This window comes from Narcine bancroftii, chromosome 13, assembly GCF_036971445.1.
Source record: "Narcine bancroftii isolate sNarBan1 chromosome 13, sNarBan1.hap1, whole genome shotgun sequence".
Classification (NCBI taxonomy): domain Eukaryota; kingdom Metazoa; phylum Chordata; class Chondrichthyes; order Torpediniformes; family Narcinidae; genus Narcine; species Narcine bancroftii.
Genome location: NC_091481.1, coordinates 63,799,385 through 63,814,716, shown reverse-complemented (window position 1 = coordinate 63,814,716; position 15,332 = coordinate 63,799,385). Strand labels below are relative to the sequence as shown.

At 40.3% G+C, this 15,332-nt stretch overlaps 1 protein-coding gene and 1 long non-coding RNA gene across 10 annotated transcripts in view; both read left to right on the top strand.

The window, feature by feature from the left end:
- Window positions 1-15,131, top strand: part of LOC138748287 (carnitine O-palmitoyltransferase 1, liver isoform-like) — an 80,898-nt gene extending 65,767 nt beyond the window's left edge. For 8 of the 9 annotated variants that reach the window (XM_069908202.1, XM_069908199.1, XM_069908197.1 and 5 more), the window contains one exon: window positions 912-1,145. In XM_069908202.1, the coding sequence (XP_069764303.1) occupies window positions 912-1,130 (219 nt within the window). In that variant the 3' untranslated portion in view covers window positions 1,131-1,145. Of the gene's footprint in view, window positions 1-911; window positions 1,146-4,180; window positions 4,295-6,673; window positions 6,767-9,630 lie in introns of those variants that run through there. The other variant, XM_069908203.1, reaches the window with a different exon arrangement.
- Window positions 1,322-3,424, top strand: LOC138748288 (uncharacterized). The gene is made up of 2 exons (XR_011347917.1): window positions 1,322-1,402; window positions 3,188-3,424. It is a non-coding gene; the product is annotated as an uncharacterized lncRNA (long non-coding RNA).
- Window positions 15,132-15,332: the final 201 nt, after the last annotated feature.

The following is a 15,332-nucleotide window of genomic DNA, read 5'->3' as shown; positions in this document are numbered from 1 at the left end:
TATTTCCATAGTCAATAAAGATGAGAAGTAATAATTTAGACCTCACCAATCTCCTGTGACTCCACATTTAAATTGATCTTTAGGGGAACCTATTCTCTTTCTAGTTATATTAACATACTTATAGAATCCCTTGGGATTCTCCTTTACCTTAACTGCAAAGCTATTTCATGACCCAATTTGCTTTCCATTCCTCACTCACCCTGATTTCATAGGTCTTGCTTGATCCCAACTGCCTATGCCTGATGTATGCCGTCTTTTTCCAGACGAGAACCTTAATATCTCAAATTCTAAATAGCTTGCCAGCTTTGACCTTCATTCTGACCCAGAACACTCCCTACCTTACTTTTAGTCCAGTAACATAACCACTCTTCTACCATGTTCCATCATTGATCCTGTGTGCCACACTGATGTGGCCAATTCTTCTATTAATTGATAGCTGGATGTACTAGATTCTTAGTCCTTAAGGTGGACTAATTTTGTGGCTTTGAGACGCTTCACATTTCACCTGTGATAGCACTCTACCATGGAAACCTAGTGATTGTGATTGCTCAGCAGCAAATGTGGAAGCTGGATGAGGAAAGGGAACGTTGGCCAGGCTTGCTTCTGCACTTCGTTAAGTCCTATTGTAAATACTCAGGTTAATCTCTAAAGCACACCACAGTGGAGCAGCTTGTAAAATCTCTGCCCAAGCTGGAGTCAAAGGTGGTTGAATAGAACAGCAATGAACTGAGAACCAACATCAGATTGAGATGGTGGATATTTTTACTGATGAAGTCGTTGAGGACTGAATGTTTGGGATAATTTCAAGTTCAAGTTTATTATCCCATGGGTAATATTCTGATATAAGTATTTCTTGTTTCTGTCAAAGACTTGATATGGTTGTAATATTTTTTCTTTCATTCCTTCCACAGAAAGAGGAGTGTTTAAATCTATTCCGTATTGCAGCCAAGAATCATCAACACATCAGCCGGCTTGCTATGTCCGGATGTGGTGTCGATCGGCATCTTTTCTGCCTCTATGTGGTGTCCAAGTACCTGGGAGTCAACTCCCCCTTCCTTCAAGAGGTAAAGGATGTGATGTCGATTGGCATCTTTTCTGCCTCTATGTGGTGTCCAAGTACCTGGGAGTAACTCCCCCTTCCTTCAAGAGGTAAAGGATGTGATGTTGATCGACATCTTTTCTGCCTCTATGTGGTGTCCAAGTACCTGGGAGTCAACTCCCCCTTCCTTCAAGAGGTAAAGGATGTGATGTCGATTGGCATCTTTTCTGCCTCTATGTGGTGTCCAAGTACCTGGGAGTAACTCCCCCTTCAAGAGGTAAAGGATGTGATGTTGATCGACATCTTTTCTGCCTCTATGTGGTGTCCAAGTACCTGGGAGTCAACTCCCCCTTCCTTCAAGAGGTAAAGGATGTGATGTCGATTGGCATCTTTTCTGCCTCTATGTGGTGTCCAAGTACCTGGGAGTAACTCCCCCTTCCTTCAAGAGGTAAAGGATGTGATCTGGTTGAAAAAAGCTAAAATGGGAGAGGTGATGAGCTGAGGCTAGTATATATATTTTTTTTAATTTAGTGATGCTACACGGTAACAGTTATTTCGGCCCACAAGTCGATGCTGCCGATTTACATCCAATTAACCTACAACCCCCCCCCCCCCAGTAAATTTCAAATGGTGGGGGGAAACCAGAGCCCCTGAGGAAAACCCACCCAGACATGGGGAGAACATACAAACTCCTTACAGACAGCACGGGATTTGAACACAGGTCCTGATTTCTGGTGCTGAAAAGGCATTGCGCTAACTGCTACCCCAACCATGCCACCGTTCCCAGTTTTTAACCATACTTGCAGGAGAAGCATTCAATGATCAGAAGGGATGAGTTCAATGGCACATTTCTCCCAGCCTTTTTAGAGAGGCCTAGGGATAAATGCTGTTACTGTTCAAAGTGACATAAAAAGCACTGGTATAACAGCACAAGAAAATAGGAGCAGCAATAGCTCAGCTGACCACTCGAGTCAACCAGCTATTCATTATGATCATGGCTGATCTGCACTGGGTTGGGGAGGTGATGCTGAGATTGTATAAGACGTTGGTGCGGCCTAATTTGGAGTTCTGTGTGCAGTTCTGGTCGCCTAATTATAGGAAGGATATAAACAGAGTGGAGAGAGTGCAGAGAAGGTTTACCAGAATGTTACCTGGGTCTACTAGAGAGGGGTGCCTGTCCCGCATCGGACTTGTCAGCCACAAACGAGCCTGCAGCTGACGTGGACTTTTTACCCCCTCCATAAATCTTCGTCCGCGAAGCCAAGCCAAAGAAAAAACCTGGGTTTAAGCATCTAGAGTATAGGGAGAGATTGGACAGATTAGGTCTTTATTCTTTGGAGCGTAGAAGGTTGAGAGGGGATTTGATAGAAGTATTTAAGATTATGAAAGGGATAGACAGAGTGGATGTGGATAGACTATTTCCGTTAAGAGGAGGAAAGATTAAAACAAGAGGACATGAGTTAAGAATTAATGGGCAGAGGTTTAGAGGTAACATGAGGGGGAACTTCTTTACTCAGAGAGTGGTAGCCGTGTGGAATGAGCTTCCAGGAGAAATAGTGGCGGCGGAGTCAATTGTATTATTTAAGAAAAGGTTGGACAGGTATATGGATGAGAAGAAGATGGAGGGTTATGGGCATTGTGCAGGGAGGTGGGACTAGAGAGGGGTGTTTGGTTCGGTGCGGACTAGAAGGGCCTAATGGCCTGTTTCCGTGCTGTAATTGTTATGTTATGTTATGTTAATTCCTCCTTCAGATCCTTGGAAATGTGTCTCCTGTATTTCTTTAAGAGTCAGTCTCCATTACTTGAATTTTTTAAATATAAAAAAAATTAAACATGCAGAACAGTAACAGGCCCTACCGCCCCACGAGCCTATGCCAATTAAACTACAACCCTTGTATGCCTTTTGAAAGGTGGGAGGAACCTGGAGGAAACTCATGGGGACAACATACAAACTCCTTGCAGACAGTCATTGGCGCTATCACAGAGTTGCACTAACTGTGCCACCTCATCTTTCTGGGCAGAGAATTTCTGAGATTCGCCATGTGTCTTCAGAGCAATTAGGAATGAGTAATAAGTATTTATCCTCCCAATGATCTCACCATCCTTAAAATAAATACATCTATTTTGGTTCTATCTTGGTTTTTCAAGATACAGAGGAAGAGCGGAGTGCTGGTGTTGAAAATCGGGACTTTGGTAGGAAAACTCAGCACATCATTGCTGTCATGGAGTCTGAAATCATGGACTAAATTCTCATCAGGACACTGCTTGAACTTAAATCTTAATCCCACCATAATGAAAAGTTTTTGAGATGAATGACTGGGAGCACAGGCTAATTGATGAAACAGTTGAAGAATGGATTAAGTTAATAAACTTAGAGACATTGTCCATTGTTTGTCTTTTCTTAATAAATCCAGTTTTGTCAAGTTTACTATTTTTGGTACACAGACAGCCAATCTGTCTGCTCATAGTTTTGCTATTATCTGATTCCACCTGCATTGAATTCGCCCATCGTTATTGAATGAAGATCTACCGGGACCAATGCCTGAAGAGGGCGCACAAAATCAGTGAACTGGTGCGGACTCGAAAGGCCTATTTCCGCTCCGTATATGGAGAGAACAGTGGAAGGTTTCTAATTGCTTGAAGGCAGGAGAGATTAAATGACAAAATTTCAAACCAAAACATTGAAGACAGAGGAGATCTGGAAAAAAGCAGAAAATTTTAAATACAGAGCAAGTCAGGCCACAATTGTGGAGAGAAAATTTGAGTTAATGACTAAAAATGGATAATGATGCAGGACAAAGATGGTGGTAATGGACAAGTAAAGAAACAAAGGCTGGGAAGGAGGAGGTTCAAGTGTGGTTAAAATCTATGAAAACTTTTCACAGTTTAATTTCATGTGATAAAAGTTTGAAGTATTGTTATCGAGAGGGTCAAAGCAATCTTGCTGAGGTCCAAAATATGGGACACTCCATAATGGATTGATTAAAGAACCCTTTGAGATAAGTTGGGAGGTTTAATTAAGTTTCATTGAAGTTCAGTTTGGGTGAGGATGGAAGAAGATGCTTCTAGGGAAATCCCATCGTTGATTTTCCCATAAATTCTAAGCTATCATGTGTAAAATTAAGTGGGTTTTTTTCCCAGGTGCTTTCTGAGCCATGGTGTCTCTCAACAAGTCAGACACCCATCCAGCAGATTGAGCTGTTTGACCTTGTAAATCATCCTGAATATGTCTCCATTGGAGGAGGTTTTGGCCCAGTGAGTATTTTTATATATTTGCAGTTACGTTTTTCTTTCCATCTAAAACTAGTGTTCAAAAAAAAATGGTTGTTCATTCAAGACAGAGATGAAATTATTTTTTCTCTCTTCCTGTGGAAATAAAACTTTAAATATTTTTAAAGGAAAAAATAAACAGATTCTTGGTTTATGTGTGTAAAGGAGTGAGCACATTGGTTAGATTAGCGGAGATTAAAATATATATTTCTGGTATTTGACTTAATTTTATTGGAAGTGTAAATGCTTTAGAATGGGCACTGCAAAAAGATTCCTTATTTAGTGATGAAATACCCAATAGGTTATTTCAAATACTGAGGGCAATTGTAAATGGGTCAGAAAGATATGAAGCCAAAGCAACAGATTTGAAAATAACAATGTAGAAATACTGAGTAGGGCAGGCTGGATCTCTGGAGATGATACAGTGTTAAAGTTGTGGCTGCTATTTCCCCCCCACCCCTCACCAGATCCTACTCTGCCCCCGGTTATTTATTAGAATGTCTTGCCAGGTGCCTTGCTAGCTTGCCTGAGGTGGTCATCCTCCACATGTTAGTCTAGACAGAATTTTGAGTAGTTAAATCACATTCCTTCCATAACCATTTGAGGCTGCTAACCTTCCATCAGAAAAGGAAGATTAAATGGAGAGCAGATGGGCAGACTGGTGATTAATTAATAATGTTTGGAGAGGAAAACTTGAGCCAGCAAGGTGTACAGTAGAAAGACTCAGAATAGCGTGGATCATTATTTTAAAAAAAAATCTGCAGATCAGTATCTTAACGAATGAAAGTCCCCTTGAAAAGACTGTGACAGGTATTTTAAGTTTCATGAATTAAGGCGCAAGAATGTGAAGGAACTAATAATTAATCTGTAGAAAACATTGGATGGGTTGGTTTGGGAACCCTGTATGGCAAAGTGAGAGAATACAACAAAAATATATTCAGCTGGTAGTGGTGGTGCTTGAACACCTGTTGGTTCGAGAAGAGGCGAGAAAAACTGAAACTATTCCATTCAGAGCAGAGGAGCTAATTATAATAATAATAATAATAAATTGTTTTTTTGGAGAATTAGTCCAAATTTCATCAGAAGGGTTTCAAAATCTTTTTCGCCAAGGGATTATTGGATAATTGAATATTTGTTATGATTAAATGATTGAGCCACAAACAAATTCTTTTCAAGAAAGTTTAGAAAAATTTGAAACCGAGAAAGACACATTTACAAAGGGAGCACAATGGTGAACTCTGATGAGAATCACTGCAACAAAGGCCACCCCGAGTATTATCATTTTTGAACTACTCCTAATAGTTAAACAATTTCAGGAAGGACAATTATAAGTACAGGAGCATAACATTTTCACAGTAAAAGATGCCGATTCCAGGTCGCGTCTGTAACGTTGAAAACACATGATGAAATTATATCCAAATATGTATGACTTCATTTGAGAGTTATTTGGAAACAATCACAGCTTTCAGAATAAAAATTAGATTGGATCCTTCAAAATTAAGTTGCAATCTCCCTGGAATGTAGAAGAACATTTAGTTCCTCCCTTTTAGAATGTGTGGCCAGATAAAGGATCTCAGCCTCTTGAGTCTGCTGAAGATTTGCTACATACTGTCTCATTCCATATTTTGCACATGAGTTTATCCTCTGGAAGAGTCCAGCCTCAGTTACTGACGGGACCTTGATGTGGAACTCGCAACGGCCATGCCATTATGACAAAGAATATCACTCCATATCAGTCACGATGTACTCTCCCTTATGCTTGGGTAGCAATGGATTGAATGTTGCTGGAAATCTCCAGGATGCAGAGTTGTTGAGGAGTCCGCAATGGCAGCAGACAGTAATAGATATAAACCACAGAAACTGGTCCTGCTGCCCAACTCCATCCCGACCAAGTGGCCTAACTGATCTAGTTCCATTTGTTGGGGTTTAACCCATATCCCTTTCTATACTGTGCACCTGTCTAAATGTATTTCAAACATTATAATCATCCTTACTTCTACCTCTGGCAGCTTGATCCACGTACCCACCACCTTGTGTGAGGTGGGGGGGTGGGGAGGGGAAGCTGCCCTTCATCCCCTTTAAATCTTTCCCCTCTCACTTTGCATCTATATCCTGTAGTTTTAGGCTCTCCTGGCAAAAAGGCTGACCACTCACCTGACTATGTCCCTCATGACTTTGTATACTTCAACATAGTCATTTACAAATTCCATCCCATCCAAGCCCTCGGCACTATTTGGGAAATTCAAATCACCTATTCCAACCTTATTATGGTCACTGAAGGACCATAAGTGGATAACATGCTGGCACTATAATGTTTGCCTATGTTAATAATCGTGCAAATAAAGCCCCTGTCTCTCTTTTCAGGTTGCAGATGATGGATATGGTGTTTCTTACATCATTGTTGGAGATCACCTCATCAACTTCCACATCTCCTGCAAAATCTCCAGCCCCTTAACGGTAACATTGCAGCACTCAATCTTCACTTGCCTTTCCTTAAATTTACTGGTGCAGGAAGATGAGTTAAGCTTTCATAAGTCAATTTTGCTTCTCTTTCAGCATTTAATATAATAGAAGGTTAAAGTATTGCATTCATTGCACTAATTGTATGTACCTAGTGTTTTGGTCCATTTGCTTATTGTCCCTCTTTTGACCATTCATTTTAACTACATTGTTTTCAATCTGGCCAGAGCAAGCAGGTAACTTCTTATTGGTAATGTCATGATAATTGTAGTAAATCTCCAGTAACCTGGGTCTTTCTTTGGTGGTGCTGGGCTATTGGATGTTACTTGAAAAAAAATTTCTATAGTAAAATAAATTTATCAGTGAACCCAGTGAATTTAAAGGGAGTGGGAAGTACACAAATTCTCTGGACTCCAACTCTGACCACAAACCTACTTCTGTTTCTGATGCCTGGTATTCTGGACTCCAGGTGCAGACACAGGCCCAGCTGCTCTCCAGAACCCTGACTCACTCTGAATTAAGTAAACCAGATGCTGAACCATCAGTGATTCTGAATTTTCAGAGTTTTATCCTAACTGCAGATTGATATGCAGCCAGGAAAGGTCGATCAATCCTTTCTCCTAGTTATCAGACCTCTTCTACATTTTGTTTCCTTTTGCCTCAATGTAATTTATCGCAGAAAATCCAAAATAACATGTTTATCCCTCCTCAGGTTTCTCTCTGTTTGCTCATCCTCAATCCATGTCAGCATGCTACTTGAAATCCTATGTTTAATAACTCCCTGTATAGCACCCTAGACTTCCTTTCAAAAGTTCAAGCATGTTATATCAACTAGTTTGCCTCATTCTATTTGAGTTAAAACCTTGATAACCAATGTTGTCAATAGCTTCAATTTGTCTGTTGGACTCTGATCCTCTCCATGCCCTTTCCTTCCTTCTCCCCAGCCTTTTAATTTGGGCACCTGTCTTTTTTTTAAACTCGAATCTTAAAGGAGGGCTCAGGCCCAAAATGTTGGTTGTGTATCTTTACCTCCTATGGACGCTGTGAGACTTGATGAGTTAATTTCAATCACAACGTCTGCATACTTTCATGTTTCACAATATGGCTCCATTGTATTTCACCACGGTTCATATCCACCCAAGATCACAGGTACATTCTATGGTGCATTTCTCAAATGACTGTTGGAACCATAGGTCACAACAGCACAGAAACAGCACTAGTCTGTGCTGAACTAATATTCTGCCTAGTTCTACTGATCTGCACCCAGTCCATAACCCTCCATACCCCTCCCATCCATGTAACTATCCACATTTTTCATCAATGTTAAAATTAAGTCCACATTCACCTATTCAGCTGGCAACTCATTCTACATTCCCTGTGTGATGAAGTTCCTTCTTCGGTCTTACACCTGTCACATTTCGAGGAAATGTTAAAGTAAAATTTAGCCAATTGAACTTTAGAAAAGTAAGCTCAATGTACTATCTTAAATTGTAAAAGCAAATGTCGAGCTAACAAAGAAGATAAATTTACCAATTTTAAGATAGAATCCTATATCGTATCTGAAAATGAAAGTTGAAGATCTTGCTTCCATAATTTTTAATCTTATCTAGAGACTTTAATAATCAATCATATATAGACAATATCAACTTTTTTTGATTCAGTTTAAAATTATAGATCATCCCTATCGTATTTAGAACAAGGTCTTGAGGAAGTCTCAACACTAGAGTTCAAAAAACTCCTTTTTTTAGGTATCTAATGCCTGGGAAGTTTAAATTTAGGAGATAGTTGTTTTGTAGAATGCCAGCTAGATGAGGAAACATTTTCAAATGCAGATATTTAGAGTCTTTTTGGGATAATTGAAAAGGCAGATTCAATTGATCTCTTCAGTAGTGTTAGGTCTGCTTTGTTCATGAATGAGTGAGTCAGACACCAGACTGAGTCGAAATCAAGGTTCTTTATTACCGGATTGTAACACTTGCAACTAACAGTGTTAGTTGGAGAAGGCGCATTCTGCCGTTATCAGCAAGTGGTGTTTTTTTATACCTCAGGATACGTACTTAGTCAATTATCATACCATGACACTGTCCAATGAATAAACTGTTGCTACCCTTCACTGTTAGTCTGCTGCTCATCAGCTTGTTAGTGCCAAGCTTATCTTGAGTGGACAAGGTCACATCTGCATTCTGTTACTCCTTAGTACTGGGTGACTCCTTCTCCGGTCCCATCTCATGATATTTTTACCTTACAGTAGGAAGCTGAATAAGTATTGATAAAGGAAAATATTTGTGGGGTTAAGAAGTGAGGGCAGGAAAGTGAGGCCATTTGATATTCATATGCTATTGACTTGATGGACTCAAAGGCCTACAATTGGTGCTGCACACATTCTCCAATTCTACAATTTAGGGATGCACCAGAAGCTAGAGGAAGACATCTAACAAACTTTTCTCTATCACTCCTGCTCATCCTACTGAACGTTTCCAGCCTTTTCTGGAGTTGTTTTGTCTTTTCGAGCCCAAGAAGCAAGTTGAAGGGCTAGATAATTGAAGGAGTATTAATTTCAAATTGAAAGGTTATCAGTATATCCGGACAAAGAGAATATCAGTGCATAACCTTTAATAAAAGGGATGGCATGGCAGTTAGCACAACACTGATACAATGCCAGAGATCTGGGTAGGTTAATTTGGGTATTTGGGCAGCTGGAAGGGCCTGTTACCATGCTGTATGTCTAAATTTTAAAAATTAAATTAGACAACGGTGCAGGAAAGTCGCACCCACTGCCAGCAACTAAGCTAAGCTTGAAGAAAGCAATAAAATAGGTATAAAACTAGGCAATTCAATATTTTTGTTTTATTTTCTGAAAGGATGCTCATCGTTTTGGCAAAAACATCTCCCAAGCAATGTTGGACATCATCACGCTCTTCAATTTAGATGGGAAAAAGCCATAAAAGTGGTAAACCTACCTTCCTGACACAGCCAAAAGGAGAAAAATAAAACCATGAGGATCTTGCACATCTACAATTCTTTGAGCATCCATCTTTTGAAGTATTTTGTGTGCGTATGCACTTTTTTTGTCAACTTTATTTATTCATTTGTGTCATGGGGCTAATTTTTAAATTAAACGAACAAAAAGCAACAACAATGCAAAAGAAAGGGACTTGTGATGGAATTCTGGTGCGGGTAAGAGATCGGGCTTGAACTTAATAACTAAATTTCACATTTTCCTGTTAAAAAGGGCTGGCACGTTAGTTATTATCCTATTTTCTACTAACTTGTAGAGTTTGTGCTAATTTGACTGCACACACCCATCCATCTTTAAATTTGGAATATGCGGCACTGCATCGAGAATCCCTGACATAACCTAGGGATTGAAATGACACTTGTTTTGCGAACAATCGACAATAGTGTGAGTGAGGTTGACTGGGCCCAGTATAAAATTGCAAATAATCTCACAACATTGAGGCTGTTCTGTAGGACCCAACGTGCATGATTAGGATGGGTGTTGAATGGTTTTAACATAAGAACCTCCTGCTGTTTGGTATGGAGACATGGGACGAGGAACAAGATGATCAGCTTACCCTTTTTATATCATGATTGAAGAACTAACACTTGATTTAAAGGCTGGTGGACAGGGAGGATGCTGTTCACACTCTGTACCCAATTGATCAAACCTTACAAAGTATCAGTGCAGAGTAGCCTAGCTCCCTCGGCTGTACTTGAGGATGACTACCCATTATAGCTCAATTTTAAGAGCAGTGGCAGCTTTTTTCCCCCCACAATAAAAAGCTGTGTACCACAGAGAAATTTGATCAATGTTGTGACTTTGAAATAACTGCTCATAGATACTCTTGGAACAGCATAGCTGTGTAAATAGGCTTTTCACCCCACTATGCTAAACATGGTGCCAATATAGCTGATTCCCTCTGCCTGCACATGGTCTATATCCCTCCATTCCTTGGCTGTTTGTGTTTGGATGATGGGTGCTGTGACAAGACTCTCAATAGTGCATCAATCCTGCGGGAATTGAAAGGGAATCTATTTGTGGTGCCTTCTCTAATGTGAGACCTTTTACACACATTAAATACAAAGCCCTATTTGGCCTCCTGGGCATTGCTGAGTTTTTATTTCTGTCCCATCATTTTCCCAAAGTTTGGTTTTTTTTCTTAAGTTGTTAAATTCAAGCCCTCTCTGTTAAAGCTGGTGCCTTAAATGCAAGTTATTTAAAAATATAATTGACTTGTTTTCATTAAACTGGACCTCTGGTTAGCCAGCATTCCTCTTCTCCACTGAGATATTCTTGCTTTTCATAATTTGTGATGCAAATTAAATCCAATTGAAACAAAGTTCACCAGAGCTCTAATGTGGAGTTCTGGATTGAATAGGAAATAACAGTTGACAAATCAGCAAGTTGGGTGGGTGTGTCATTCTGGGGATTACCTGTGTATTGTATACCTCTACAATAGCAACATCCTAAATGTGATTGGAAAGATTTCCTTTATTTGTATCCAAATTGTAAATGCATGTTTTGCAAAAGCACTTCCATTTAAAATAGGAGGTTTGCTCTACCACACCGACCACTTCATATGAATGCTAAAATTTCAATCTCGTCTTTGCCACCATTCTTGGACCTAATCTTGCCTGAACTGAAACCAAAGGATATTGGATGTGTTAACATGGACTTGAATGGGTGGCTAACCAGGAGTTTGAGGCTGGCTCTAACATCATTCAATTTGTACTGTTTTTGTATATATTCCACTACATTAGTAATTCTGTAAGGACATTCCTGTGAGATGCTAGGCCGATCTGGCAGGAGAGCAACACCAAGTAGGAGAAGAAATACATGAGGCCTTAAATACACAATTTAACTCATGTGGAATGAAGAGGTGATTTTAATTATAATTAAATGACAATCACATTTATAATAACGTGATATGTGCAAAAAAAATTCTTTATAGTTGACCAAAAGCAGAGCTGAAATGTTGTTTCTTTGTAGGATTAGAAGGGACCCTCCTGTGACACTTAATAAGGATAAAGCAGTGAGAGAGAGGGAGGGAGATTTGGAGCATTATTTTCTGCACTCATTTTTTTATTTGCCTTTAGAAAGATGTACCGCATCCTACACAGTTATTTCATATTGTTCAGTTTCTTTATTGAGGAAGGGGAATTAATACTTTGTTTCATTCAGGCACAAAACTGAATGAGGTGCCTGATTCCTCCCCCTCTCCCCATGCTGTCACTTCACAGGTTCAATGTTCCTGAGGCAGTGTTTGGACAGTAGAGCAGTTCAAAGTTTGCTGTGGTTATTTAAAGCCGTGCCATGAATAGTGGTGAGATAAAGTTTTGCTGGTCCCTACTAGGCTGTGCGCACATACCAACAGGTTGTGTGCTAAGGAGGGGTATTTATCATCCTGGATGCCTGGCGTCGGTAGATACTTGACAGCTGCAGAGCTGTGGCAGAGCCATCTTCTCAATTACTGTGAGCCACTGCAGTGTCATTGTGGTGTCATTGTGGTGTTCTGGCAGTGCTTGTTAATGATTCACACAACAGACTTGGAGTGAGTGTTTACAGTGGTGAATGGGATCCTTAACGTGCTGGATAGTGTGCCCTGAAGTGTGGGTGTGGGGTGGCATGCATTTCCGAAATGTTAATGAAACTCCAGGCTGAGGATAGTCCACCTTACACTGTGACTGTACTTTTGAAGGCACTGGAGAAACTGAAGGAAGATGGGAGTTGATTCACTCATTATACAATACCCATCATCTTGTAGACAGCAATGAGAAGACCCTTGACTCACTACAAATTATAAAAATATTCTCTGAATGCAACAGGGAATAGATTATTTAGTTATAGCATTTTCCAGTTCATTTAAATGTTGATCAATGTTCTGAAGCTACCAAAGGGAAAGTAATGAGAGAATATCTGGGACAATGGGTTTATTTGATGAGTTAAGCTATTTAACCAAATTGTCTGCAGTTTCTGTGATCTGGAAACCAAAGAGTAGACTGATTTTAAGCTTTGCTTTGTTCTAAATTACTGCTCATCACACAGATGTTGCTGGAGTGTGAACAGGAATTGGTCCTAGATTACACCTCATCTGATTTGAATGCATCAAAACTCCCCCCCCCCCCCCCCCTCCGTTTTCTGAATGTTTAGTCTGCCCATTGCTAGCATTATTTAAATTTAGGATTTAAACATTTAGTTGGCATTGGTGAGAATCTGGTTTCTAAAACTGCAGAGGGTTTAACGCACGTTGCCAAAGACTGTTGTCTATCAATCGAAGACCTAATTTAAGTTGAATTAAGACAGATGCTGGACTATGTGACCATACTATGAGTCTTCCCCAGTGGGTAGCCACCGATTAGTAGTGCACAACGTAAGACATGATGCAGTTGGGCGGGTGTAGAGAACATGCAGCCACCATACCAACAAAAGTGGAATAGGTTCAAATATCCTTCCTGTTAGAAAGACTTGCAAACTGATAAACGCTCCTACTGGGTCTTGATCAATGGAGGCTTTTGCTTCTGCTGTCCACCTGTACACCAAGGAGGGTTTAATGGACTATCGTGACCTGTACCAGGCGCAGGATGGAATAGACAGATCCATTCCTGAGCTGTGACTACAGCCTCTAATTGCTGGGCTTGTCCCTGCCTCAAGAGCAGGAGCATTTCCATCACCTGCAGGAAGACTAAGCAGGGTTTATATAATGAAAAGCTGCTGCCCAGTTGCAACAAATGAACGTCATTCACCCTTTCAACTTCATTAAGATTGTGGGCTGGTGTGTCCTGTGGGTGCTGCTCCCAGGATCTGATTTGATCTCATCCATTGGTTGGACACGTACTAGGAAAAGGAGATAAACCTGATGGTTTTTTGATCCAGCCAGTATGTGCCCTCTTGAAAGCCATCACCCTCATTTTAAAACTGAATAAATGGCCACAATGGGAGTAAACTAAGGAGTCCTTAGTTTACTGATGCAATATCAAGTTGGTGCCTCCACAAACCTTTCCCATAGGACAAAGGTGGATCTCGCTCCTAATGCCAGGATATAGGGGGGAGGAAAATTTTATTCCATTGGCTTGCTGTTACAAACTTGTAATTTATTCAACATTGGTCTATTGCAAGGGGCCCACCAGCCCTAACTCTAATCCTCAGTTCCACTTGTAGGATTACTGTTGCATTGTGCAAAGAATGAAAACCCAGCAGCCTGTGTATGCTGCTGTGTTGTACTTGAAAACTGGGCTTAATGCTCAATGCTGGCCCATGCTTTGAGGTGTCAAACGTAAAATTTAGTTCAGAACCTTTACTGACTTTTTAGCATCACAATAAACAGTTAATCAAAAGGGAGTATACAGTATGTCTAATGCAGTGGTTCTCAACTGTTTTTCCCCACTCATACTACTTTAAGTAATCCCTTACTAACCACAGAGCATCCTATGCCATAGGTGCTCTGTGGTTAGTATAGGATTACTTAGGGTGGTATATGAGTGGAACAAAGGTTAAGAACCGCTGGTCTAATGTGTTCAATATTAGCCTTAAATATTAACGATCCTTGGATAGTAAAATGAATACAGGTGTTGGAGGAACTCAGTGGGCTAGTAAGCAGCTGTGGAAAGCAAAAGATGGTCAACGTACTGGGGTGAAAACCCAAGCTCTTTTTGGGTTGAAAGGCCCGTGGTACTGCCTGACCTGCTGATTTCCTCCAGCTCTTAAAAGCTAAACATTCCATTATTGTCAAGTAATAGTACATTTAGAATGTAACGTACATGAAATTCTTTAACTCGGTCTACTGTAAGGAAGACAGAGTTGCCCCTTTGTCTAGCGCCTCTCGCAAAAATGAGGCCCCAGTGAGAAACTAGTTTGCGACCCCTGGTTTAGTGTGTTATTCGTTTCGACTTGTTTACCTCTGAATTACTAATGTGAATCTTACCAAGCTTGATGTGTTCCTCTACAAAGTGGGTGTTTATTATCAGTTTTGAATTACTCCTGTTTGCAACTCCCAGAGTTCAGTGGAAAGAGCAGCAATGGACAGGGAGCTTTAATTCCAAATCTGTTTCAAGCAGAATGTTTTAAGACAACACGAGAGATTGTGTCAGCCGACCTGTGAGCACAGCCAATCTTTGCAGCACAAACTAAGCCACACCAAATTGCTCATATTGTTCAAAATACTTGTGTTTGATGGAAACTGAGCATCTCTCTTCTTTTGGTGCTTATTTTATTGTCATTTGAATCCTTTTGTCTTTGTTAAGCTGTGTTTATTTGCCTTTCTTGGAATAACTTTTGATGTTTGTTTCTGTTTATAAATGTCAATGCAGGTATCAATGCAATCAGTAAGAGGACACTCAGAAGTAAAACGCCAATTGACTGAAACCATCTGTGTCCTGGCTCTTTTCTCTACCCCCCCCCCCCCACCACCACCGCCCCCGGATGTAAGCAACCTGTGTCTGATGATTACAGTCAACCAGATGAATGTGACCTTTTTACATGAGAGTGGATGTGTGCCTCCAACAAAGTTCTTTTTGAAAGCAATATTGAAGAGCTAAACTGTACAAGGAGAGTTTAGGCATGTGA